Source organism: Marmota marmota, unplaced genomic scaffold (genome assembly GCF_001458135.2).
Source record: "Marmota marmota marmota unplaced genomic scaffold, marMar, whole genome shotgun sequence".
Classification (NCBI taxonomy): domain Eukaryota; kingdom Metazoa; phylum Chordata; class Mammalia; order Rodentia; family Sciuridae; genus Marmota; species Marmota marmota.
Genome location: NW_026000075.1, coordinates 10,485,765 through 10,512,436, shown reverse-complemented (window position 1 = coordinate 10,512,436; position 26,672 = coordinate 10,485,765). Strand labels below are relative to the sequence as shown.

At 37.0% G+C, this 26,672-nt stretch overlaps 1 protein-coding gene across 5 annotated transcripts in view; it reads left to right on the top strand.

Moving 5' to 3' along the window:
* The window catches only part of Fndc3b (fibronectin type III domain containing 3B), a 328,163-nt gene that overhangs the window by 57,566 nt on the left and 243,925 nt on the right, over positions 1-26,672 (top strand). For 4 of the 5 annotated variants that reach the window (XM_015494261.2, XM_048814289.1, XM_048814288.1 and 1 more), the window contains exon 2: positions 15,995-16,136. In XM_015494261.2, the coding sequence (XP_015349747.1) occupies positions 16,023-16,136 (114 nt within the window). In that variant the 5' untranslated portion in view covers positions 15,995-16,022. Of the gene's footprint in view, positions 1-8,972; positions 9,259-15,994; positions 16,137-26,672 lie in introns of those variants that run through there. The other variant, XM_048814286.1, reaches the window with a different exon arrangement.

The following is a 26,672-nucleotide window of genomic DNA, read 5'->3' as shown; positions in this document are numbered from 1 at the left end:
CCCCCCCCCCCCCCTTTTTTTTTTAAAGCTGTTTGGGTTGGTCCTAGTGAGCATTCCTAATCTGGGGATTATTCAGCAAGCATGACCCAAGTTTTGTAAATGATACCAAATCTTATTTTTATTTTTTGCTTTTTTGGGTACTGGGTATTGAACTAAGGGGCACTGCAGATGTTCTTCCATTGTTGTTTGCTATAGTCAGAATAGAATGGTGGTAATTAGTTCTGTGAGGTTTGGATAAACCCGCAGATAGGTCTTTTGGATAGATCCTTTTGTTTTATGGTAGTTTGAAAGTATTTCATCACAAAAATTTGAACAATGATGTGGTACAAAGTAAATTGAATTATATGGTTTTTAAAAAATTTAACTTTTTATCATTGTAAAACTTACCAGATGCTCATTGTAAGAGTATTTGAAAAATATAAGTGCAGAGGAAACCTGTAACTCAATCATTATTCATGATCCAAAGGTTGACCATTGTCAGCATTTTGGTTCTAAATGTCATTTCAGTCTTTAAAAAAAAATCATAGGCTCTGACTGTATACATTTCACTAAATATGTTGTGAGTCTGTCTTAATATTATTTCTGCTTACTTTTTCTCTATTGTGTGGTGACTTCCTGAATCTGGTAAGTTGTATGGTTTGTGATTGGCATGGATATAGCAGCTGCCTGAAGTGGATTTCCATGAACCTTTGAGCTGTGGATACTAATTCTGATCTTCTTACATCATTCAAGTTGATCGATTATTAGAGCTGCAAGGAATCCAGTCCTTTGAGAAATGAGAAAGAGTTACACTTTGCCCAATATTATTAAATTATTTCATGGCCTTAAAATATTAGGAAGCAACTGTAATTTCTTTTTTGCAGATCGAGAAACTGGGGTATTGAAAATTTAATCAACATGATTCTTAAAGAATAGGGTTGTGTTTCTTCTGTGGTCAGTTGTGGGAGGAAAAGTCAAAATATTGAATTGATCAAAGTTATTTATTAATGTTTTTATTCATCCACCAGTGGATTGATTTGATAGTTATATACAAATGCCGTTATCTTCATTTCCCACACATACTTGTGTTCTGTCTATATTTGAAACTTGAGGTTCTCATTTTAAGAGTCCCCTTTATGTCTCAGAAGACTCTTTTTGTGTTCTTTGAAACATATAAATAAATGTGCAGAAATCATTGTTGATATGATACTATTTGAAAATACACTCTTTTATACTTGAGTTAAAATAATCATTTTTAAAATTTATTTTGCTTCATTGATAAACACAATTACTGGCATTTAATGGACCATAATTTTCAGTGGAGATAAATAAAATGTGACATTTGAAGTTTTGATTTTTTTTTTGTATTGCATATTCAATATTAACATCTTTTAGTTGATTTTGAAAAAGAATAGCTTCTTGGGAGTATTTTCCAGCATATTTGAGAAAAATTTCATTTTTTTTTCTTTTTAAACAAAATGATGCTTTGAGAGGTTATCTAGAAAGATGACATGGAATTGTTGAGTTTCCTTTCACCTTGGAAGAACTTGGGGGGATGGTTGAGAACAACACTGGCTTTGTTGACCCTGAAGTGTGGGCAGTACTCCGGCCTGTGAGCCTGGCCTTTGGAGTGGTTCACCATCTTTGTTGCCTGGGGAAGCTGTCTCTGGAACAGCTGAGGTACTCCTTGCAAGGCCTGCTTCCTGTGTGAGTACCTATTGTGGAGCCCTCCTGGGATGGGAGTTTTATGAGGAGTGGTTTCCCACCAGCACACAATGCTGCCTCTCAGGAATATAAGTATGCATTCCACTTGGGGTCAGGCTGACAGTGACTGGTTAGGATGCCCTTGCAAAGAAAAATATTTTTGAGTTTCATTTATTTATAGTGGCCAGTGGAAAATTAATATGCCTGTTAAATCTATTTTTTAAAACAAAAGGGAAGCTTTTCATCTTACTGTGTTTGTTGAATGCAAATCAATTTGCAGTGGCATATTTTGATTGTGGTAATTCATTGCTCTAGGAAATGAATCTCAACATCTTACTAATTGTTCTGTCTATATTTGAAAACGAGGTTCTGATTTTAAGAGTCTTCTTTGTGTCTCAGAAGACTCTTTTTGTGTTCTTTGAAACACATAAATAAATGAGTGGCCCTAGAAAGTACTAAATCAAATCATTGCAGGATTTAAAATGGGCTCATTGAGCAGTAAATGAAGGTCTAGAGATCAGAGCAGATTACATTCTTTCTTAGGAATAGCTACACAATGTTATTTGTCCTTGGTGTTGATCATTTGCTTTGAAATCGAGGGCTTGAGTCTGATTACAGGGAAGATGAATGGAATCTGCACCTATGGGCTTGGATTTATTGGCCTCCCACAGGAGTTACCTGGCCTCCAGACTTCAGTTTTCTTATCCCACCAGCCCTTTTCTTTTATTTCTCAAAAAATGCTTTAGGGCTGGGGATGTGGCTCAAGCGGTAGCACGCTCGCCTGGCATGCGTGCGGCCCAGGTTCGATCCTCAGCACCACATACAAACAAAGATGTTGTGTCTGCCGAAAACTAAAAAATAAAAATAAATAAATAAACACCACAGTTTCTTTAAAAAAAATAAATAAAAGCATTATATTTAAAAAAAAAAAAGCTTTAAAGAGTATAGCATAGGGCTGGGGATGTGGCTTAAGCGGTAGCGCGCTCGCCTGGCATGCGTGCGGCCCGGGTTCGATCCTCAGCACCACGTACAAAACAAAGATGTTGTGTCCGCCAATAACTGATAAATAAATGTTTAAAAAAAAAAAAAAAAGAGTATAGCATAAAGAAGACCTGGAAAGAGAAATCCATGGTAGAATTTGAATACCTCTTTATTTGGATTATTTTCTTTGTTTGGATGTGTCAGGTGAATTCTAGATGTAAAAATATAAGATCAGGACAGTAATCTTACTTTACTAGAAAGTGAATTCATTTATTTATTTATTACATTTTTTACATATGTACTACTTGTGTATAGCAGTAGTTCTCAAGGTATAGTCCAGGGGGAAACCCTTGGGCATTCCTGATACCTTTTGTGGGGTACATGACATCATAATAATCCTAAATTGTTATTTGTTTTTTCACTGTGATCCTTTTCTGAATTCACTAGTAATATTAACTGAAAAAAATTTTTTGTGTAGCTTTTGTACTCATCACATAAGGAAAAATACTAAAATTGAATTGGAGAACATGCCTTTCGAGATATGCCTTTTGTGTCCAAGTTGAAATTTAAAATTATTTTTTTTCTGGAAAGATTTTAAAACCTATCCTAACCTCAAATTTAGAATTTTTCATAATTTCAATACAAAAGAATGTCTCATATAGAGTAGAACTTAATTATTCAGTAAATGAATGGATACAGCCTCCTTTTCCTAAACCAATTGTATTAGTATAAATTAGTGTTATATCATTGTTCAAAGGCAGCATTTAGAATATAGACAAACACCATACTTTCCAACACTTGAATTTATTTATTTGCATATAAACCATGTATACATTCACTTACCGTTTTCATCTGTTAATTTAAACAAATCTGATGCTCTGGTATATGACATTTTATTTTTTTCTGGAAATGAAATATTTTTCTAAAGAATTGTTCTTTTTTTGTGTTTTCAAATTGTTAGTCCAAAGTATTAGTAATGTTATTGAATACATATTTCACTACAATTTTATCATAATGGGCTAATCTGAAATAGTAAATAGATGTTTCTTTACATGACGTGTTTTTGTACCTGCTAAATTTGTTTCTTTATAAGTCTTGTCATTTCAGGTGAAATTTTTGTTTCAGTCCCTTCTGAGCTGTAAATAACACCTGGTATTTGCTTTGGATGAAGTCCCATTAATTGAAATACAAAACTACTTATGAGAATTTCATCAAATGTAATGATTCTCAAGATATAACTTGTTTTTAGAAAAACATGGTTATTAATAATAATAATGTTAATACATTGATCCCTGTCCCTCACCCTGCCCCATGAAGTTGGGAATGAAATACTTTTTTGAAAAAAAAGTTGGAACCAATATCTGAAATTATATCAGAAAATTTTGAAACTATATATTTGTATAAATTGGATGAAACATCAGTGATGTTTAATGGTATACATTATTTTCCTTATAAAGAGTGTTTTTTAATAGCAGTTCAATTAAAGCAAGTATATAAAATAAACATGACTGAATTCAATATGAGCTGATGAAAGAAATAATTTTCATGTCCTTCTGACTGATCAGAATTGAAGATTAAGGTGGGGGCATGTTTTGAAGACACTTCCACCTTCTGTAACACATGTCAGATTTTAAAGACTAGAAAAGAGACCACAGCTGGAAAACCAAATTTAGACATTGGAGCTTATCTCAGATGAAAGGTTTATAGAGCATGGCGGTCTTCTGACCTTGTGGGGGTTTTATCAGATGTGCCCAGTGTGGATTTGTTCTTAGCTAATCAAGTATAACATTTCAGTGTAATGCTGTTTAACCTCAGGCCTTTATTTCTAGGTAGAATTCTAGTATCATGCCTGACATAAAGTGAGTGCACCATTAACTGTTTGTTAATGGGTGATCTTTGTTCAGGTCTTTTTGTTTGAGGCTATTTTACAATATATCTTTTAGCTAATTCCTTTTGGAATATTGCTATTATTATTATTATTATTACCAAAGGGATACAATGTGTCTTTTAGCTAATTCCTTTTGGAATATTGCTAGTATTATTATTATTACCAAAGGGATATGTCTTCAATGTTCTTTGCACTTACTTTATAACAGTTTTCTAAAAATTATAGATTCCTTAAAAATTTTTATTTATTTTTAGTGTATTATAATTACACATAATAGTGGAATTCATAATCCCCTGTTTGTGCAGTACATGACATAATATGATTGGTCTTATGCTGTAGTACCTTCCATTAAACATAATAGAATTGCTGGGTATGGTGGCACATGCCCATAATCCCAGCAACTTGGAGGCTGAGGCAGGAGGATCATAAGTTCAACACAGTGAGATCCTGTCTCAAAATTAAAAAAAAAATAATAAAAGGGTTGGGAATGTGGTTCAGTGGTTAAGGGCCCCTTGTTCAATCCCTAGTACCCATGCCCCTCCTTCCCCCCATCTTTAAACCCTTACTATCAAAGATATTGTTCTAACAGCCTCCTCATTAATAACTTGCTAAGTTCTCCTCTTGTGAAATAATTTTGTTTTATGTTTAATCATGGCGTATCTCATTAAAATCATCATGGAAGACATAACTTTAGTAGTTTATTGTTTTGTTTCTACTGTTTTTTTCCCCTCTAATTTTTATCCATCCAGGCTAAATAATAATATAGTGATTATAGTTTAATCATCCTTCAGGTATTTTAAAAAGTACCTTAAAAATCATTAAATCTGTTTGTTGGTAAGGATACACCAAAAACTCAAGGGGAAGTGAGGACTGCATAGGAGTGAGATGTTGTATACTCATTGGGTATCTTTGAAAGTTATCAAAGTTTTGATAGCTTTTTCATTTTGTATCATTTGCTTATTTTATCTTTAAAACTCACTAACACACATAACGTGTGTGTGTGTGTGTGTGTGTGTGTGTGTATATATATATATATATAACATATATTTTTACCAGCTCTTCTAGTTGTGTTTTGTTATCAGATTCTTAGATGTCACAATCAGCTTAGATGTTGCAGTAAGAAAGCACCCATCTGTTGCCATTACTTTTTGTCTGGTGTTCTTTGAGCTAATTACGTCTCAGTTGGTTTGTCTATAAAAGGGCACTATTAGTCATTTCACATGAATGTTGTGAGACCAGACAGAATCAGTGTGCAGGTGCCTCAAATAGCAGGCTGAAGTGGAAGCTTGGAACTTGTTTTCCAGACTCTCCAGAAAGCAATCAGTTGTGTTTGGGATGCATTTTCCCCACCTATTAAGGGGTGTTACACATTGTTATTAGGTATCCAGGATGATACACAAATGTGAATTTAATTCATAATAGATATCTAAAAATAGAATAAAATACATTTTGGCTTTATTAAGCAGGAGTCTAGAAGTCTAGTGTTTGAGCCCCCATATCACCCACATGATAGACAAAGCAGCTGAGGCACAGGGAACCTATGTAGTAAGTGCTAGGCAGTGGGACCTGGAGGAGTGCCAGGCAGGCGCTGTATCCCAGGACTGAGTGAGGGATGCACTTCTAGAACAGGGAGAGTGGGCTCAGCTTCTGACTTCCACCCTATGCCCCTCCCTGTGCAGTGGGCGGTGGACTAGAAGGGACTTTAGAGGTGACTTTTTGGCTGTAGTTCTCTGGCATTCTCCTTACTATTAAAAGAAAAGATATAAAGAAAAATATGGGAGACCCTCAGGGTTATACAAAATTTCATACAAGAGGAAGTGAGGGGAAAGGGGAAAATAATACAAGGGGGAGAAATGAATGACAGTAGAGGGGGTAGAGAGACAAGAGGGGAGGGGAGGGGAGGGGGGATAGTAGAGGATAGGAAAGGCAGCAGAATACAACAGACACTAGTATGGCAATATGTAAATCAGTGGATGTGTAACTGATGTGATTCTGCAATTTGTATACGGGTTAAAAATGGGAGTTCATAACCCACTTGAATCAAAGTGTGAAATATGATATATCAAGAACTATGTAATGTTTTGAACAACCAACAATAAAAAATTAAAAAAAAAAGAATTATCTCATTTAATCTCTACCATAACTCCTTGATCTAAGTTTTATTTTTCTTGGTGAGGAAATTAATGTTCAGAGAAATTAGGAAACTTGCCTAGGTGTCTTAGTTGTGTTTCCCACAGAAGCTATCCCTAAGAAGTATTGTAGTGCAAGTAATTATTTGGGACATATAGGGAACACTAATAAATGCATGAGGATACAAGATAAGAAAGAGAGGTCAGCCATTAGATGAGGCATTATTAAGTAATTTGCTGCAGTGGCAACTGGAGTTTAATCCCACTAGGAAATGATGGAGAGAGTGGAAAACATCTGCTACATGAGGGGGAAGGGAGGAGGAGTATGTAAACACTAATTTACGTCGTCGTTTTTTTCTTTTGTTTTTTAAAGCTTATTTTTATTATTATCTTTTGTTTTATTGTGGTAAAATATGCATGACACAAATTGCCATTTCAACTGTTTTAAAGTTCACCATCATCTACCTCTAGAACTTTTTCTTTGTCCCAGACTGAAACTCTGTACCCATTAAACCACAACTCCTCAATCGCCTTCCTCCAAACCCTGGAGATATCTATTCTGCTTTTATGTCTCTATGAACTTGACTAGCCTGGGTACTTCACATAAATGGTATTATATATAAAAAAAACAAAAAAAGAAAAATATGGATTTCATTGAAAATGCATACTTTCACTTATTCTCATTCTTGGAGAAAGTATGTGACACAGTTAACTTGGGTACAAATGAGAGTAAGGGCTCACAGCTTTGCAGTGTTCCCTCACCGATGCTAGACTGTCTTCATTGGAATGTCAGAATGGATGTGAGATTTATTGTGATATGAATGTACCTGGAATCTAGATGTTCTAATGAAAATGTCTAATTGCATCTGCAAACTTATTTAAGCACATTTAAAAACAACCAACAAAGCAAATGAACCTTTGGTTTGTAAACAGTTTTGGAGATAAGCCCCCTTTCTGTTTAGTTAATATTTGCAGATCTCAGCTGTTATTTATGTGAGGATGTGGATCTGAGGTCAAGAGATTGTGATGTAATTTTTTTCCCCTCTTAGCTTTTATGTTTCTGTAAAGATCTGAGGTATGTGGGGTGCTGTAGAAGCAGCCTCTGTGTATTAATGAAGGATATGGAAGCAGCCTCAAATTACTTATATTTTTATTTACATATAACCCTTATGTATGTGATTTTATTTTTTCTTCCCCAAATAGTAGTTCTTAGTTCAGGAATGACTAAGCTTCTCTAGATTTAAGATTATGCAAAGACATTTAAAATATGCAAAATCAAATTATACAAAGTAGAGTATCTATGGATTCTTGAAGGCAGGGCCTATACATTAGTGACATCTTCTTGCTCTCAAGAGCACAGTGAACACTTCTTTTTGACTTGTTGCTTGAGCCATGCATCATTTTTTCTTTTATTCTGGAGTGTTGTTCTTTTTAATCTAAAAAAACTCCATTTCAGAGGATTTCTCTATGGATTAAATGTTCCAAACTAAATCTTCTCTGCTTATAATTGGATGCAAAAAGCAAGAATGTTTTTAAAGTTAAGAACTTTTTCAGACAACTGTGATTTTACTTTGCTAATGAACACATATCAGACAAGAAGGCAAATTCCAGACTATTTGTGCCTCAACCAACCAGCTGGGCACATACCTCCAGGTACTGCTCATGTCTCAAGAGGTTTTTCTGCATGAACAATTATCACCACTCCTTCTTTCATTCAAGTGGCAAGCCATGGCAAGAGTCTTTCTTGCACAGCTGTATAGAACTCAGCTGTAAAATTAGATTTCATTGGCATAAAAACAGTGACTACCAGCACTATGTGCTCAGTACATTTTTCCCTCTAATATTTTACTTAAATTCTTCCTCCCTCCCATTCAGAAGGCTTAGGCTATATCCAAATGAATAACAAAGACCAACAGGTTAGTTTAGTTCATATTAAGTAAGCACAGTAAAGATTTTGAAATATAGTATGTTAAGAACAGAAAGGAATCTGTGCTAAGTGCTAAGGAAATTTAAGGGCTAATCTATAATATTTTAATTTTATAAAAGTGGAAATTAATTTCAGGGCAAAGACCCAAATTGGAACTCATATTTTCTAGTACTCAGTGCTCCATTGTAGTGCCTTTAAAAAGAAAAACAAACACAATCAACAATAACATACTGGTTCTTTGAGCTATTTTTCCCAATGGAGCTGTGAAAAATTCTAACAATGGTCTTTAATCTTTATTTTCTCCCTTTCCATAGCCCTTTTTCTTGTTGCTTTTACACTATTTGATTTGATTTTCAAAAAGGAAAGGGCAAATGCCTGGCTGTACCAAGCACCTTTCCTCGGGGTTGCCCAAAGCATACAGAAGAGGTGAGAGCAAGGAAAGCACTGAACCACCCCTGGGTTTGTGTCCAATGGCAGTGCCCCACATCAGGTTCATAATGGCCACATGCTAATTATACCTGGGCAGAGCCAGTGCTAGTGGTGTAGTGTTACTGGGAAGGAAAAGAAAAACTGTACTCACAGTGGCAGGGAATGGTCAGGAAGGTCCTGTGTATGTTGATGGAGGAGCAAGTTTTCTCAGAATTTCAGAGGTACTGAATAATAATTGTGTTCCTATTTGTTTTAATCATTTTGTTCCTTCCGCTGATGTTGTTGTTGTTTCCATAGTTATTATCAAAAAGCTTTGTCTGTTTTACTGGGAAGGCTAGAAACGATAACCATTTTTAATTTCTAGGTCTAGAAATCAGTCAAGGGGTTTACCTTTCAAAGCCGGCATGGACCAGGAAGGAAAGAGGTTTTTCCGACGAGGAAAACAAAATAGCAAATGATATTTTCATATCCCTCCGGTGGTAGTAATGTGTGTAACTGACTACCTTGCTTGTTCGCTTGTTCTCTCCCCCTTCTCTCAGTCTTTCTAAATCTTGTTAATAAGCTTAGAAGGGAAGTACACTTTCAGGAAGTTGTCAGTCCTTGTGACTGATGGCTTTTATCCTTAAAGGCCACCTGTATGAGGGGTGGTTCATGAATGCAGTTTTTCTTTTTCCTGTGCTATATCATCGGTTTACATTTTGACTTTTTATGACTTTTCTTTTTTACTATAGCTGTGGCTTCAACAAATGTAAATCAGCTGCATAAATGTTGGTCATAGTTTTATTAAGTTTTGTATGGGAAGCCATTTAGAAACTAGTCTTGCAATTCCTCATAAAACGCTAGCCACGTTAGGGTTATGTTGGTTTAAAAGAGAATGTAGAGCACAGTGATTTCTTAATAACCCCCCAAATCCCTCTACCCCAACACAAAAGCTCTGTTTTCTGTGATTCAGGAGGCTTGTCAGTGTATCATTTTGAGTATTGATGTGCTTTCCCCCATCTCCATGAATCAGAAAACAAGGTTACTTTTCCTTATTGCTCTTAATATAGATAGTTAGAACATTTCTGTGGTGTGGTTTTGACAGACTTTCTGAAACCTGACCCATAACAGAGTCTCATTATTAGAAATCAGTGTGTGTGTGTGTGTGTGTGTGTGTGTGTGTGTGTAGATAGAGAGATAGAGCTATAGATATGAGATCTTGCTGTATTGCCCAGCTGATCTCAAACTCAGGAGCTCAAGAGATCCTCCTGTCTCACCCTCCTGTTTGTTTCCGGTATTACAGGTATGTACCACTTTCCTGGCTGTAATTATTTTTTTTGGTAGAGAAAGAAATTTTCATGAAGCATGAATCAAGCTATAATTTTACCAATGGGCCCATGACATTATTTTTCTCAGTGTACAGAACAAGCATGTGCAAATGTTTACATATTTAAATTGCCTGACAGTGATTGGTTAATCTGAATTTTATTGGAAAAGATACTAGCTTTATAGAATTCATGGAATCACAGTTAACTTTAGTGAGATGAATCCTGAAGAGCTTATTTTAAGATTTATTTGCAAGTTGCTTTATAGGTCTTAGGTCCTTATATTTTATAGATTTAGAAAATACATTTTGAATTGGACCATAGAAATAAAAAGTTAAAACTGACCATGTGGCTTCTCCTTATTTGTTCCTTTGCCTCATCTAGTGTTTAAACACTTCCCCAGGGTAGTCTAGTCCTTGGTGCACACCCTTGGCTGGATGTTGGGAAGTGAGTGTGGGGGCCTAAGCCTCAACCTGGCTTACGATGGAGCCAGGGAACAATCTTCTATATCCAGCCTGGCTGGGCTCTTTGAGTTCTGATGGGTATACTTTGTTCCTTTTGGTGTTGTTACGTTTCTCTTTTTCTTGTCATATGAAACTAATTTGTGTACTGTATTGCTAACTCACATCTTGAATTAATGTAAGGAAATTTGGGTCATCAGCTCATGGAGTGAGTACCAGGACATTTTGTTACTAATTTGAAGGCCAGGTTCACAGACTTAAAAACTCTCCCAGCAGTGATTAGTGCTTTGGCTCTAACAGGAAAAAAAAAAAAAAGAAATTTTTTCCTAGTATATAATTGCTTTCTCTGGCTTTTGGAGATGGATCAGCTGTTCTCTCCTGTGAATCAGGTTTTTCATGAATTTGGCCTTGTAAGTTTTTTAGTGTATTCGGTGACCAAAATATAGAAAACCTTTTCAGACTTGGAGTAGGGTAAGTAAAATAAGAGAAAAAAGCAGTAAGTCAGCTGCCTCGAGAAATGTAAAAACTGAGATCCTTTGTAATCTTATTTTAAAATAAGATTTTCTTTAAAAGCTTCAGGGACATATTTGGAAGGAATTAAATGTCTAACAGTGAAGATCTGGTCATTTTGTTTCCAGGGTACCTAGCCCCGACCCCTGCCATTGTGTTCAGGGGATGTTTGTCAATCTGGGCCTTGCTAGCACGTCACTAAGGCCTTGCTCTCTTAGGAGAGAGGGATGTGAACCACAGGAGCTCACATGGCAGCCTTCCCTGTTAATCAAAAGGATAGAACTGCTGGGCATGAAGAACTGTGGTTTCAGTTAAGTTAGGATGTGTGTTAGCAGGAGAGGTGGTGAGGGCCTGTGGTTATTGCCAGATTCCTTGAGATAGAAGTAGGTGTAAGGGCAAAATAAAGACTGAGAAAAGCCTTGGAGCTCTGTGGGGATGGCAGTGGAGTTCAGTGGACTAGAGATACAGAGAGCTTTTGCGGCATTTTGATCTTATGTATCTAGGGAAGTTTTTGTCACCCCACCCCTACTCAGCCCTTTCCACCCCACAAAACAGTACTCAAATCTCCAGGCCATAGGTTAAATGTGCTATCTTAAACTCTCTTTGGTGTGACAAGTCAGATTGTCCATTGTATACAACAGAGGGAAAAGTCTCCAGGAGGGGCCTCAGAAGTATCCCCAGGTAAACTGTGCCATCTTCCTTGACCACTCAGGACAGATGTATGACCTCTGGAGAATCAAACTGTAACTATGTGTTTTTTTTATTTTTAAACTCAGAGCCTAGGAGAAAACACCCTAATGAAACACTCATTTTCTTGGTGTGGGTTCATTCTCCCCTAGACAGATGTGTATCTGAGCTAGCCAAATCCATCTCAGAACACAGGCATTTGAGCCAAGGTTGCACCACATCCACACTGTCTACCCGTACATGCAGAAATCTTGCAAGAAGACCATTCTTGAGATCATTGCCCTTTCCAAAGAATAAATGTGCTGTAGAACTAATCAGAATTAATAATAATAATAAAAAACCAGATCATCTCTACAACAATGGACTTCTCTTGGTTATTGGTACTTGAGTCTCTGGCTGGTTCATGGTGGCCTTTATTCACTTTCTTGATTCTTCCATTTTCCTTCGTGATTAATAGTGTGGTTGCTGGGCAGCTGAGCTGCAGCATTCTGAATGGATAATGTTCGTAAATCCCCCCTGTACTTCCTCAGGAGTGTGTGGACATACAGTTGACTGTAAAGTTCCTCTGTCTTTCCTTCCCCTGTTCCCTTCTCAGTAATGTGTAATAACCACATTATTGAATAGTGATGGAAGTTGATAATCCATTGTCTAGTAGGAAAAGAAGTTTTAGGCATCTTATCCAAAGTTGCCTAAAAAGTATTTGAAAGTAAACACAATGATCTCCTGGTGCCAATGGATGCAGTTTCTTGGGCGTAAAATCCAATACTAAAAGAGATATTTTTGCAGCTGGGCACAGTGGTACATGTCTGTAATCCCAGAGACAGAGGAGGCTAATGGAAGAGAATTGTGAATTCAAGGCTAGCTTGGACAACTTAGAGAGACCCTGTCTCAAAATAAAAAACAAAAAGGGCTTGAGATGTAGCTCAGTGGTAGAGCACCCTGGATTCAATCCCTGGTACCACCACCAAAAGAAAAAAAAAAAGATGTTTTTTTTGCAACTCTTTTTTGTTCCCCATACTCTATTCTACATCTGTCTGTAAGACTTTTGTGGACCTGCTTCCTTGAGGTCCATCCACCTTAACCCACTCATGCAGAACATGGCATCTAACTCCCTACTTTGGACTTGACCTCTGTGCTTAGGGGTGCTGCTTACTGGGGCTGGATTGTTGTGTCTTGTCATTAGCAAGTCCCATTATTTAACATGATGCCAACCGTAAGGTTTCTTAAACGGGCATCATCAGTGTTAGACTTATGGTTGTTGTGAAGACATTCATTGGTATTGGGGACAGGGGACCAAGACTACCTGAATTTTCAGAACCTGTGTTCTGTCCCCTAGAAACCACAAAAGAAATGATAAATAGGAACAAAATAGTACTGTTAATTGAATTGAGGCTCAAATTCCAATTTTAAAAACTTTGGCTCTCTGAGTTGGACCATATGGAACATAAATAGCTTTGGCTGGAAGCAGGTTCTAAGGACCGCCATCCCTTGGCCCCTACAGTGCTCTAAAGTATATCATTATTCTCTGTACTCTGGCCTAATAGTAGGACCTATTATAGAAGCTGGACAGACCTTGGTGCAGGCCATGAATTGGCTTGTTCTGCCTTGTTGGGTGACAGAGAGATGGTTCCCTCTGGTCTAGGAGATGACCAGAATTCTTGTTGCTCACTGTTGTAGCAGAGGGGAAGGGAGAGACAGCAGAGATCTGCAGTCTGCACCATGACTTCTAGCAAGTGCCAGGAGCTCCTTTGTTTGGAAGGAGTAGGGGAAAAGTGGAAATGAGTAGAGTGATTCTTCACCCCCGGATCCTTGTACTCAGACCCCTAATGTATTTTACAACTCACTACTCAGGGATCCAGCCTGCTGTTTTGAAGAAACGTTAAGCATCACACTTAAGAAACAGGCCTGTGTAGTATCAATTTGAGAAAGAGTAACCGTTCTTCCCTTCTGCACTAGATAAAATATACTTGGAAGAAAATTGAAATGGACATTAGCTTTTCTTCTTGATTATCAGTTACTTAAAGTCAGTTATGTCATGCTAGTGTCAGTAGGATTACCTTAGTTTTAATGTAAAGACTACATTTCCTTCATCAGGATAAACTATTGGTCTTTAAGCTTTTGTACTTTTATTTACTTAGGAACTGAGTAATTGCCTCATAAAACAGCATGATGGTACTATTAACACTGAATTATAAGACCTGTTATTATGGAATGTGCTTCTCTAGTTGGGACAAGACCTCCTTGTTTGGTGCTTAAATAATTAGTTTCTCCAAATGGGGTTATAATGAATAGTGTAAAATTAACCTATTTAAAATAAAAAGTTTATAATCTCTTGGGTGGTTTTTATGCATTACTTAATATGTCCAAGGAAACTGTTTCTTTTGGATGGAAGGAAGGGGGGAGACATATTTAATGTTCAGGATGGAGTTAAGAATGAGAATATCTTATTTATATCACACCTGAGACAAATTCAAGGCATTCATTAAAGGATTTGCTGTACTGTTTTGATTGATTTGGTTATTGAGTACTAAAAGATTCATTGGCCAAATATCCTTGAATTTGAAATTTTTGGGGATGTTTTTATGTATAATAAAAATTTATGGGGCTGGGGATGTGGCTCAAGCGGTAGCACGCTCGCCTGGCATGCGTGCGGCCCAGGTTCGATCCTCAGCACCACATACAAAACAAAGATGTTGTGTACGCCAATAACTAAAAAATAAATATTAAAATTCTCTGTCTCTCTCTCTCCCTCTTTCACTCTCTCTTAAAAAAAATTTTTAACTGTATGGTAATTTGTTTCTGAAATAATTTAAAATTGTGTTTTATTCTTCTTTGTCTATGCTGGTAAACTTATTGTGCTACAGCTTTTTTTTGGGGGGTGGGTGGGTGGCTAGGGATTGAACTCAGAGGCACTCAACCACTGAGCCTTATCCCCAGCCCTATTTTGTATTTTATTTAGAGACAGGGTCTCAATGAGTTGCTTAGTGCCTCACTATTGCTGAGGCTGACTTCAAACTTGAGATCCTCCTCCCTCAGCCTCCTAAACTGCTGGGATTATAGGCGTGCACCACCGAGCCCAGCTGTGCAAGTTTTTTAGGCATCATTTTTAGTTTTTTAGGAAGAAAAAGGAACAAGTTATAATTTTCAATAGGAATTTACTATTATTTTCTTCCTATTGTATTGAAAAGCTAAATACATCAGGAGGCAAGTACTAATATGGAATGCAAGTGGGCATTGTGTTATTTTGAATATGGGTATGAATTTCATTTATTCTGTGGAAACAGTGGCATCTGCCTTTGAGCCCAGCTCTGCATAGGAGGTCATGGGCATATCTGAGATAGGGGAAAGCTCTAGATGTAAACCTATAAATAAGATGTTAATATGTAACAAGTTATAAATTCAAGTCAAGGAAGTGATGGGGGAGAAATAATTAGAACATGAGTAATTAGTAAATTAATGACTCAGTCAGAAATTACAGCAATAGTGTATATACTTAGCCTTGGTTAACTTGTTTGGATTAAATGCTTATGTGTATTATTTTGATCCTAATGAAAGGGGGAAAATTATAATGATTAATAAGTATAGGTCATTCTGTAATGACTTAAAGAAAATGATACTATAACAGTTTTTGTTTGGCATTTTTTCCATGTCAAAATATTACTTTATTCTCAGAAAGCTCTCTGGGGTAGGGTGGTTATTATTATTCAGATTTTTAAAGTTTATAACTGAATGACAAAGCTGAGGCCTAAGAGTTCCGTTTATGTTGCTACTTGGAGACTCTGGTTTTGGTCTCCCGGTTCAGACTATTTCCTTGCCTTTTCCCTGTCCCTCCTTGGGCCTTGCACAATAATAATAATTCTCTGTGATTAGAATAATTTGGGATTCAGAAGACTTCATGATGGCGTGCTTAGATTGCTAACTTATGTGACTTATGTTACAGGGGATTTTTGTATCTTTTTTTTTTCTTTTTTTAAAAATGATGGTTCTTTTTGCAGGAAGCCAGTTGAGGGAAATTCTCCATGAATGTATGTCACAATGATGATGACCGACCAAATCCCTCTGGAACTGCCACCACTGCTGAATGGAGAGGTAACCATGATGCCTCCTCACTTGGTGAATGGAGAAGCAGCCCAGCAGGTTGGTGTTGTAAGAGGGAAATTTTAAATCAAATTAACAGCATTAACCCAGTATTTAATTTATTTTGGGATTCAAAGGTCTTCAATTTTGAACCTGGGTATTTCTAGAAATATTTTTGTTATAAAGTTGCTATGTTTAAAAAAGGATTAGGAATTGTTTTTGGAAATAACAAATCTTACCTCATCCAGTGAGTATTCTTGAAGCATCAAAAAATATGTGTTTTTTGAAATGAGTCATTTTGAGACCATGTGTAAGTCTTTGGAGTAAAGTGACTGTTTATTCATGTCATATATTGTGTTTGATTTGCTTGATTGGCCAGAGCAGAATGCTCTGAGGGTCTGGTTTGATTTCACATAGGAATGAACTTGACAAAATGTACAGGTCAGTATGAAAATGTACAGATCAGGATGGGTCCCCCTAGCTCTTGAAAAAATCCATCCACATGTGTAGCTTATAAAAAGTAGTTGTTTTTTTTAAAAATTTCTTTGTTGCTAGTTACTTAACATTGTGGAATAAAAAGTTATTTCTGAGCTCAATCATACAGCACTTAAGAAAATATTTAAGCTATAAGCAAAACTTAGAAACCATTAGGAACTGAAACATTATCTGATAACATTAATTTTTTTAATCGATTATAAAAATTGGGTTTGCTTTGTTTTGTAACTAAATAAATACTTTGCATTTTTTTTAGCAGCATAAAAAATCCTTGTTTTATGAATAGTAGAATTTGGAGTAATTGCTTAAAATATTTACTTAAAATATATTAATAATTTAGGTAAGTTAATCAGTCATTTATTTGATGTAAGTTCATGCCCTCCCCATCTATCATAGTACATTAATATTCCATCACAGTATGTTGATACTTTGTAAATGCCTTTGTTGGGATATTACCTTACTGCTTAATAATTTATATTTCTCTTTCCTGCATTAGATTGTGAATTTCTTAAGAGTGAAGAACATCTCATAGGTGCTTAGTAAATGATTGTGATTTGGATAAATTTCATTCCTTCTCACCACCATGTGACTATCTCCCTTCTTGATCCCTCCACCTCTTTCTATACTGGATTGTGTCTGCCAACATATGATAGTATCTTCTCTTTTAAACACACAATTACACCTCACCGCACCCAAACAAATCAACCCCTCCCTTGCTTCATCCCCCTCTAGTCACCGCCTATTTCCTCTGCCTCTTCCCCCCCTCCCCCCTTGTAGCAGTGCTTCTTTAAGTGGAGCTGTGCTCACTGCCTCTTCTTCCCAACCTCCCCTTCCTCTTTAGCTCCACAGTTTCCATTGTGTCTTCTAACTCCTTCTTCCGGCCTTTTAGCTGATGTTGTTAGCATTATCTCAACAATGTTTGCCAAGTCCATACTTCACTGGATCTACTTTATTCCCCCAACCACTACTGTACCCCAAGCCATTATCCCACCCGGGTAGGATGGTCCTTCTCGCTGATCTCTGCTTCTATTGTTGTCCTACCAGAAAGCATTTGCCTTCAGTAGCTGGAGCGATCTTTTAAAAATATAAAGTGTATTTTGTCAGTGCTGTCCTTAACTCTGCCCTGTTACACAGCTAGAATGAAATCCAACTGCAGTGTGTGGCCAGGCAGCGTTTCATGGCCAGTCCTGGCCTCTGTCTTCTTCTCTGGCACTCTTCTGCTCACTGTGCCCAAGCCATTCATGGGAGGCCTCAAAATGCTGTGAGTTGTTTCAAGATGCAGTTGTTTGCTCTCCCTTATTTTTACTAATTAAAAAGACTGAAAAAGATGAGACACTGGAACTTGACTAAACTTGGAAAACAGTTAGTTAAGGTCTCCCAAATGTAGTCATCGAATTCTGCTTGTGTATGTCGCCTGGCGACCTGAAGCAACCTATCCATGTTGTTGTGCACCATTTTTGTGTTTTGGTGATTTCTCCCTCATTGCTATGATTCACTGTGCCCAGAATGGCCTTTTGTAGTTTATTAGCCTGCATAAAGAGCCCTCAGTTTCAGAATTTTCCAGTTTTCCCTTCAGAAGTGAACTCCTTTGCCCATAGATGTGACCAAAAGCTATGGCCTTCCTCAGAAAGCCATGTGGCATTTTCCTACCTCAACTCTTAAGTAGAAGCTGCTTAATAATTTGGGGTAATAAAACTACATTTTCATTGCATCTAGGAAGCGTTCTGTAAAGCTGAAAAGGGAAAATCTGTTAATTTATGTTTTATAAATAAATATCAAGCTTTCTTTGTATACTTTACAAAAATCTCACAGGAAAGAAATGTTTCAATTGGTCTTTTAAATTAATAAATACAGTTGGTTGTGCTGGAAGCATAGATTTATAGGTTGTGTGGGCCAAGGTATTGATTGGTATTAACCTTAAATTTCCCTTAATGGGGCAAAATTGTTAAGTGGGCAAAGTCTGTTTGAAACACCCCTTTCAGCAGGACCAAACCTAAGATTTATTGTCCTTTGATGTTGCTCCTCTGTCACTGTGGCTCAGCCTAGACAATGGCCCATGCGCCTGATATTTTTCATCCATTTTGTGTCCCCAAAGTTTCCATCTGTGTCTCCCTTATTCTTTCAAGCCTCCGCCTGCTTCTTTGCATCCCAATGTTTGTTATTGGCCTGGGTGAGTGTGTGCAGTCCTGGAGCCTGTGTGTGGAACTTGGGCTGAGGCACACGAGGAAGATAGACTGGGGGAGCCAGCAGAACCCAAAACAGCAGAGAAGTGGGGAAAAAGGAGTGATGGAGGGGGACCTCCAACTATATGAATGCTTTCTGAGGCTTTTCCTGTGCTCACTCTCTGAGGCAACACATTCTCATCTTCCCCCGCCTCATTTCTTTCTATCTATCTATCTGCCTGCCTATCTATCTATCTATCTATCTATCTATCTATCTATCTATCTATCTTAATTAGGTATATATGACAGCACACATTTTCATGTTAACAAGAACCTTTTGGAGGCATTGGAATGACTTCAAGATGGACATCGTAGGCATTGTGTGACAAACCCCTTGGAAGTGACACTTTTAAGACAGGTGGCACTGTGGCCACTTCTCAGATAAAACCCTTGTAAAGTGCTGCCCTCTGGCCACAGATTCTCTGTAAATGTCTTTGAGGCGTGCATATGGGGAAGCTTACCTTGTATGTGTTTACAGCATTCTTAATACTTTGCAGCTGTGGAAAGGACATAATAAACATTTCTATATATGCAAAAGAACCACACAGTTATGAGAAAGCTCTTTGGTTCCCACAGCCCTCCTCCTTAGGATTTCTGTCCTGAAGGTTTCTGGATTTAATTAGGGCTAGTTCTTGGCAAGTTTCTCTATTGTGTTCTAGTTTTCTAAATAAAAGATGCTGTTAATTTTCATAATTTGAAGTCATGTTAAGTTTGAAACCTTGGTTTGTCTTCATGTAGGTAGCAGGAAATGGAGAATAGTAAAATAAATGATACTTTAAAAAGGAAATTCATTTTTATTATGAATAAAGTTTTTTAAAAAATATATCATAATCTAAAAAATAACAGAACACAAGGTGAACAGAAGCAACTTACCCCACAGCTTTACTTATTCTGCAGCTTTATTGAGATATAATCCACTTGCCATATAATTCACCCACTTAAAATATACACCCAGCAGAATTCAGTATTATATAGCTCTGACTACAACTAACTTAGAACATGTTTTTCTTCCCTAAACAGAGACTTAGCAGCAGTTTCTCCCTGTCCCCCATTTCTCTGTCCATTCTCAAGCAGCTACTAATCTGCTTTCTCTGTAGATACTGCCCTTTCTGGACATAGCATATAAATGATATCATGCAGTATTTGACTTTTGTGTTTGTCATCTTTCATTTAGCATTATGTTTTTAAAGTTTGTCCATTTTGAAGCATGTATCACTACTTCATCCCTTTTTTATTACTAAATAGCATTCCTTCCTTTGTATGGATATAACATTTTATTAATCCATTCATTAACTGATAGACATTTGGTTGTTTCTCCTTTTGGTATTATGAATACTGCTGCTTATGAACATTCATGTGCAAATTCTTATGTGGACATATATTTTCATTTCTCTTGGATATATAACTAAAAGAGAAATTAAAGAGCTTTATTTCAAAATACTGTTTTCTAAATAAAGTACCACTGCTTGTTTTTAACCTACAATTTTGTCTACTTTTGGATAATTATGCCCCAGCATAACTAAATAAAGTTTGCTTCCCAATAAGCCTAATTATATACTCGTTATATAAATCAGATTTTGATTTGAATTTTTAATGTGTGATTATATAAATAATGGTGAATATCCTCTAGTAATCAGAAGATTGGTACCAGTGTTGACATATTCAGAACTTAATGGTGTATTGATTTAATTGTCTTTATTGTGGACTTGTGGGACCCCTTAGAGATTTAAAGGTGTAGCAGCTAGTTTTGAGCATGAAAGAGAAAATTACAGCTCAATTTCTGATTATTAATATTGGTTTAATATTTTAATAATCTCTGAAGAAGTATTATAGCAGCCACCAGTTAAATGAAGACAACATTAGGTTAAGAGCAGAAGTACTCACATAAGGTAGGTAGGGTTTACTGGTTTGCTAATTTAATGTGGGCACTTACAACTTAAATAAGGGTACAGTGCCACCTTACATTCCTGTAGTTTTGGTGGCCCTTGATGTATATATTCACTGAAGGTCAGTCTTGGTGGGATGGGGACTGGGTTAGATGCTTCTTTATCCTGACCAGCATTCAGAACGTAGAGGGCACCTAATAAATATTTTCTCTTTATTGTTTTCTTAGTAAATATTCTGTTTGTCCTATATTATTTTTATTTTTATTATTTAGCTTTTAAGCAGATAGATTATTAATTGCTAGTGAGTGTTTTGGTTGCCTCTCCTTTAGGAGGCATATCTCCTGAAATGTAGACAGAAAATCTGTCTCTTACCAGCTCAGTATAGCATGTCACCAACTTGCTCTGAGAGATAGGAGTTGCCTTCAGTTATTTCCATTCTCTGGACCTTTGCCTTTTCCTGGTGATTAGCATTTAGCACGTCATTTCACTGAGAGTGAGGTTTTCTTTCTTCCCTCTCCTTTGATTTCTTTGTTTTTCTGGAAACCCTTATTTCCCTAGACAGAATCCATAGCCAGAATTTTCCTGGAGCATTCCTTTGAATACACATTCCAGACAATGCATTAAACCTATTAAAACTTTCCATGTTTCAGATGGTGCTCATCATTGGCATGTCTGTTACATCAAAAGTGCATCTCCTAGTCCAGTGACCTTTTCTGCTCTTGTTGATGTCTTCTTAATAACTCTTCCCCGATGGCTTCCTTCTTTTGTTCAGTAGTTCAGATCCTCTGCCTGCACAGGTTTACTCTTTAAATATCCTAAGAGCTACCACATTGTTGGACTCAAAGAGTTTTGTGTATATAAGAAGTTTTTTCTACTCCTCAGAAATTCCAATAAAAAGGAAAATCTATAGGCATGTAGTGTTGAAAATGGATAAACAACTCTTGGGAAGACTACTCTGGAAAATGAAGGATATTCAAATGAAGATGGTATTTGCAGTCAAAATAGAGGCTGCAGCTATTATTGCTGGGTAATATTATATAGCCGTTCCTTTATGTGATAGAATTCTATTCATGGGCTGGCATGTAAGCTAGAAAGTTGAATTAGGCTGGTTAAATGTTGAGTTTGGAAAACCAAGCCCAGGAAAGCTGTCTTGAGTCACACTCTTTGGCATCAAGATGCACGAGATATGCATAACTTTTGCAGGTGTTTAAATAAAATTTTTACTGCAAACTGCCACCCAGCTTCCCTCCCCCATTCCAACTTACAGAGGCCTAGGATGTCAAGGTATTAGTAGCCTCTCTCTTCAGAGATATGGAGTTGAAAGGAGTGAGAGGGTAGGATTTATGACTGGATTAAGGAGTGACTGAATAATAGATTTGTTCATTTTAATAAGTATTTATCAAATGTCTTCTGTGCCAGTGCTGTATTAGGTGCTAGAGACACAAAGATGAATAGGCACTGTTCTTGTCCTAAAGGAAGGAACAATTCAGTGGGGGAATGAATCCTGGTTTACATGTATGTCAAGCCACAGAAATACTTGAATTGCAGAATGTAATCGGGCTGTGTGAGTGCAGAGGAGGGCTTGAGGAGTGGGAGAGGTGGGTAGGAGTAAAGGCCAGACTACGAGAAGTATCTGTGGGGAGACTGAGCATAGAAGAGAGAGCAGACTGAAGTGAAGTTTAGAACTATGATTCAGGCTTTGCACATCAGGTAACCATTTCTGTTTTATTCAAAGAAAAGGCTCTGTAAAGATCATCTGTGCAATGGAGATCTAGTACTAAGGGTACCCAAAGACACTAATCATATCTGCATAATAATATCTATGAACTTTTTGTTTTCTTTTGTACTGGGGATTGAACCCAGAGGCATGTTACCACTGTGGTACAGCCCCAGTCTTTTCTATTTTCTGTTTTGAGTCAGGGTCTCACTAAGTTGCTGAGGTCTTGCTAAATTGCTGAGGCTGTCCTTGAACTTGTGATCCTCTTTCCTCAGCTTCCTGAGTCACTGGGATCACAGGTAGGCACTACCATGCCTGGTTATGATCTCTTTCCTTGAAATTTTGCTGTTTGGTGTCCATCTGTATCCTGATATGAATTCCTTTGGCCTCTGATGCTTCAGTCTAGTGGTCACTCTGTCTCCTCCACGTCTGTTTCTCAGCATTATTGATTCCATGGAGGTATAGATCACAAGCACAACTCAACTGGATCCATTTTCCAGCTGCCAAGGCAGCTCTCCCTGCTAGTGAGAGCCTCCTTTTAACTGTGAATAAAATGTGAGTTGATTCAGGTCCATGCTCTGACTGTTCAGTCCTCTTTGCATTATATTGCCTGTTCTGCTCACTACAAAGGTTTCCCAAAAGGCATAGCCCATGTAGAGTCTCAGTCTTTTAAAGGAAAATGTTGATCCCATATTATCAGAGGGTGTTGTTCTAAGTGGCATCCACAGTAATTAGGACATATGACATATAATTATGACACCTCTGACTGTTTGGGTTGAGAGACACTTCAGAATTTAATTAGCCAAAGGCAATAATAAGAAGATAGAAGATGTAGGCAGGATCCTTCAAACGCTAGATATTAAACTGCCTTCAAAAAAAGAGAGAAATAAGAAAAATAACTGGTGTGGCAAGGTTGTACCATAGAAAAATGTCAATTTAAATTTCTCCATCAGTTTTAACATTATTTGAAAACATGATTGTTTTCAACTTCCTGCAATCTTTGTCTGATTCCATTATAAACTCAGGGAGAATAGGGACTGTCTCCCTCTTGTTCATGCTGTGCCTGGCATCTGAGGTAGCAGTCAGTAAATCTTTCTGAATGGATGAAGGGTGAAAGAAATGAACAAATTTAATTCATCTAAACCAGGGCTTGAAAACTGCCTTCTTGTTGCATTTGTCATACAGGCTTTATTTTTTAATTACTTTTATAGTTAAATAAAATAAAAAAGATTTAGGTGCCATTATAGTTGATCCTCCATATCCTTGAATTTTGTATCCTTAGATTCAGCTGACTGCTATGGATCACAAGTATTTACAGAAATGAAAAAAAAATTAGTTTCTGTACTAAACATGTACAGACTTTCCCTTTTCATTATTTCCTAAACAATACAGCATAACAAATGTTTTTTACATTTTGTTTGTTACCGTAAGCATCTAGAGGAGATTTAAAGTGTACAGGCAGATGTGAAGGTTATTTGCAGATCTTATGCCACTTTTAAAAATATATATATTTTTAGTTGTAGATGGGCACAATACCTTTATTTTATTTATTTTTATGTGGTGCTGAGGATCAAATCCGGTGCCTTGCACGTGATAGGCAAGCGTTCTACCACTGAAATACAACCGCAGTCCCAGATATTATGTCATTTTTATGAGGGACTTTAGCATCCTTAGGTTTTGGTGTCCACCAGGAGGCAGGTTGTTCCAGAACCAAGTCCCATTTGGATACTGGGGAAAAATAGAGAAGATCCGATAACACTAGCTCAGACTTCCCACTTGATGACAGTTGACTGGCAAAAAAGGAGCAGTGGCTGCTTCCACTGAGGAACACGGTCTTCAGTCCCTCTCTGGCCACTTCCCTCAATTTGGCTTCTGTAGATATCCAAATTTGGAATCTGGAAATAATTAACATTTTTATCTTTGAAATTGCATCTCGCTCTCATGTATATCATGTTTTAAATAAAACATTGTAAAGAGTTTTAGGGGGATACTCAGTTTATACTGATGAAGCCTCTTAATTTTCTTCTTACGTGATGACTTGTAAATAAATTAGAGTGAGCTCTGGTTGATATGACTTGGAGAGGGTTTCAGTTAGACTTCTTACAACTCAGGACTCATGTTTTGGTATTCCTTTTTTTTTTTTTTTCCCTCTAGTTTTCAGTGAACAGTGTTTGAACCCCCAGAAGTGCCATACCGAGCACTCACCACAGTAGAGGAAAAACCAAAGAAACAACCAGATGCCTTGGTTCTCCTATTTACACTCTAGTTAGGAGACATTGGTCAGATTTAAGGTGAGAGTGTTCCAAGGGCAGAAATGCAAGTACTTGGATTTATCATCAGTTTTACAGTCTCTAGAAACTTAGTGTTTAAAATATTTATTGAGATTTATTTATTTATTTGGTGACAGGAATTGAACTCAGGCACTGAGCCACATCCTAGCACTATTTTGTATTTTATTTATTGTCTCACTGAGTTGTTTAGTGCCTTGCTATTGCTGAAGCTGGCTTTGAACTCAAAATCCTCCTGCCTCAGCCTTCTGAGCTGCTGAGATTACAGGTATGTGCCACTGTGCCCCACAAGAGATATTTTTTTAGAAGTAATCTTTTTTTTTTTTTTTTTTTGGTGTTACCTAGATGAGTCACTTTTTGAAACAAATTTTGTTCTTTTTAGTTATACACGACAGTAGAATGTATTTTGACATATTATACATACATGGTATGTAACTTCCCATTTTTAGATGAGACACTTTTAAGAAACATTTGTAGATTAGCATTTTCTTTGGATAAAATTGAATTTGATGGATTTTAACCCTTGTCCCATTCCTTCCCTTTCTTTTTACCTTTTGTTTTGTTTTGGAAAAAAAATGTATTTATCATGTTGTTTGTCCGGTTCTTCATTTTGTTTTGTTTTGTTTGAAGTATTGGGGGTTGACCCCAGGCAAGTGTTCCACTGATCTATACCCCTCAGCCCTGTCATGTTGAGTGTGATATGATAGCTACTTCTTATCTTGTAATACAGTAAATAATATAAAACAAACAGGAAAAAAGACAAGTTGCTTCTATATCACAATGTGTTAAGACATATGTTAGTACATAATGATTTCACATAGGCAGACTCTTTTTCCTTTTTTTGTCCACATGATTGATTTTAAAATGTTACTATGTAAAATATATACATTACGCTCTGAACATGCTACTGATGAGCAAGCTGCATAAAATTAGTAACATTAATCTCCAAGCTCTAAATGCAGATATTTCATTCTCATTCTTTTTCTCTCCTACATTTCCAAATGGAAAAATAAATAGCCTGCCAAGAAGCCAGTTGCTTAAGCATCATAATACTGTATTTCAGTAACTTTGGGTTTAGCTACTTTCAGATTATGTTAATTCTTCCATTTAAATTGGCATTGGCCTGCTGGGTGTGGTGGCACACCTTGAATCCCAGCTACCTGGGAGGCTGAGACAGGAGATCTGCAACTTGAAGGCCTGCCTGGGCAATTTAAGGAGACTGTGTCTCAAAACAAAAGTTAAAAAGGGATGGGGGTGGGTAGTTTGGTAGAGGGCCCCTAAATTCAATCCCTTGTGAAACAAACAAACAGGTATTGGCCAGAACTAGTTGCCTGTTAGCCATTTCCTGGTCAGCTTTAATGTTAGAATAACTCAAAGCTCTAGACATGGTAGATCCCTAGTAAAAACAAATTTCATGTGCTACTTTAGTGTTAATGCCTACGTTGGTATTGCTTCTCAGCCCTGGGCCTTTTTCATTAACAACCATCAGATCAGATCATCTGTTGAGAGGGAATGTGTTTTAAGAGTAGCTGTTTTGTTTTTGTTTTTGTTTTTTTCCCCCAGCACATTCATTAATCAGAATTATTTGACCCCACTTTTCCCAGACTATGCTGTCATTCCTTGCTTGCAAGAATAATTAGATAATCTTTTTTTTTCCTGGTTAATTAGATAACCTTTTGATAAAACAGACAATCTGCATTTAGGAAGTTACCTTGCCAAAATCTTCTGCTTTGCAAATAATTGGGCAGTGGAGTCAGCAAGCAGCTAGAGGTAACTGTGGTTTATTTTTCAGTGTAGATGGATTGGAGAACACATACTCAGAAAACATGAGAACTTTTTAATGACTTATCCTAAACATTTAAAGCATGCTACGTAATTGAACAACAGGGCAAATCCATTTTCCTTCAGATCTGACATTTGGCGCACAGTAATATCTTCTTCCCTCCCTCCCTCCCTCCCTTCCCTCCCTCCTTTCCTTCTAGTAGTAG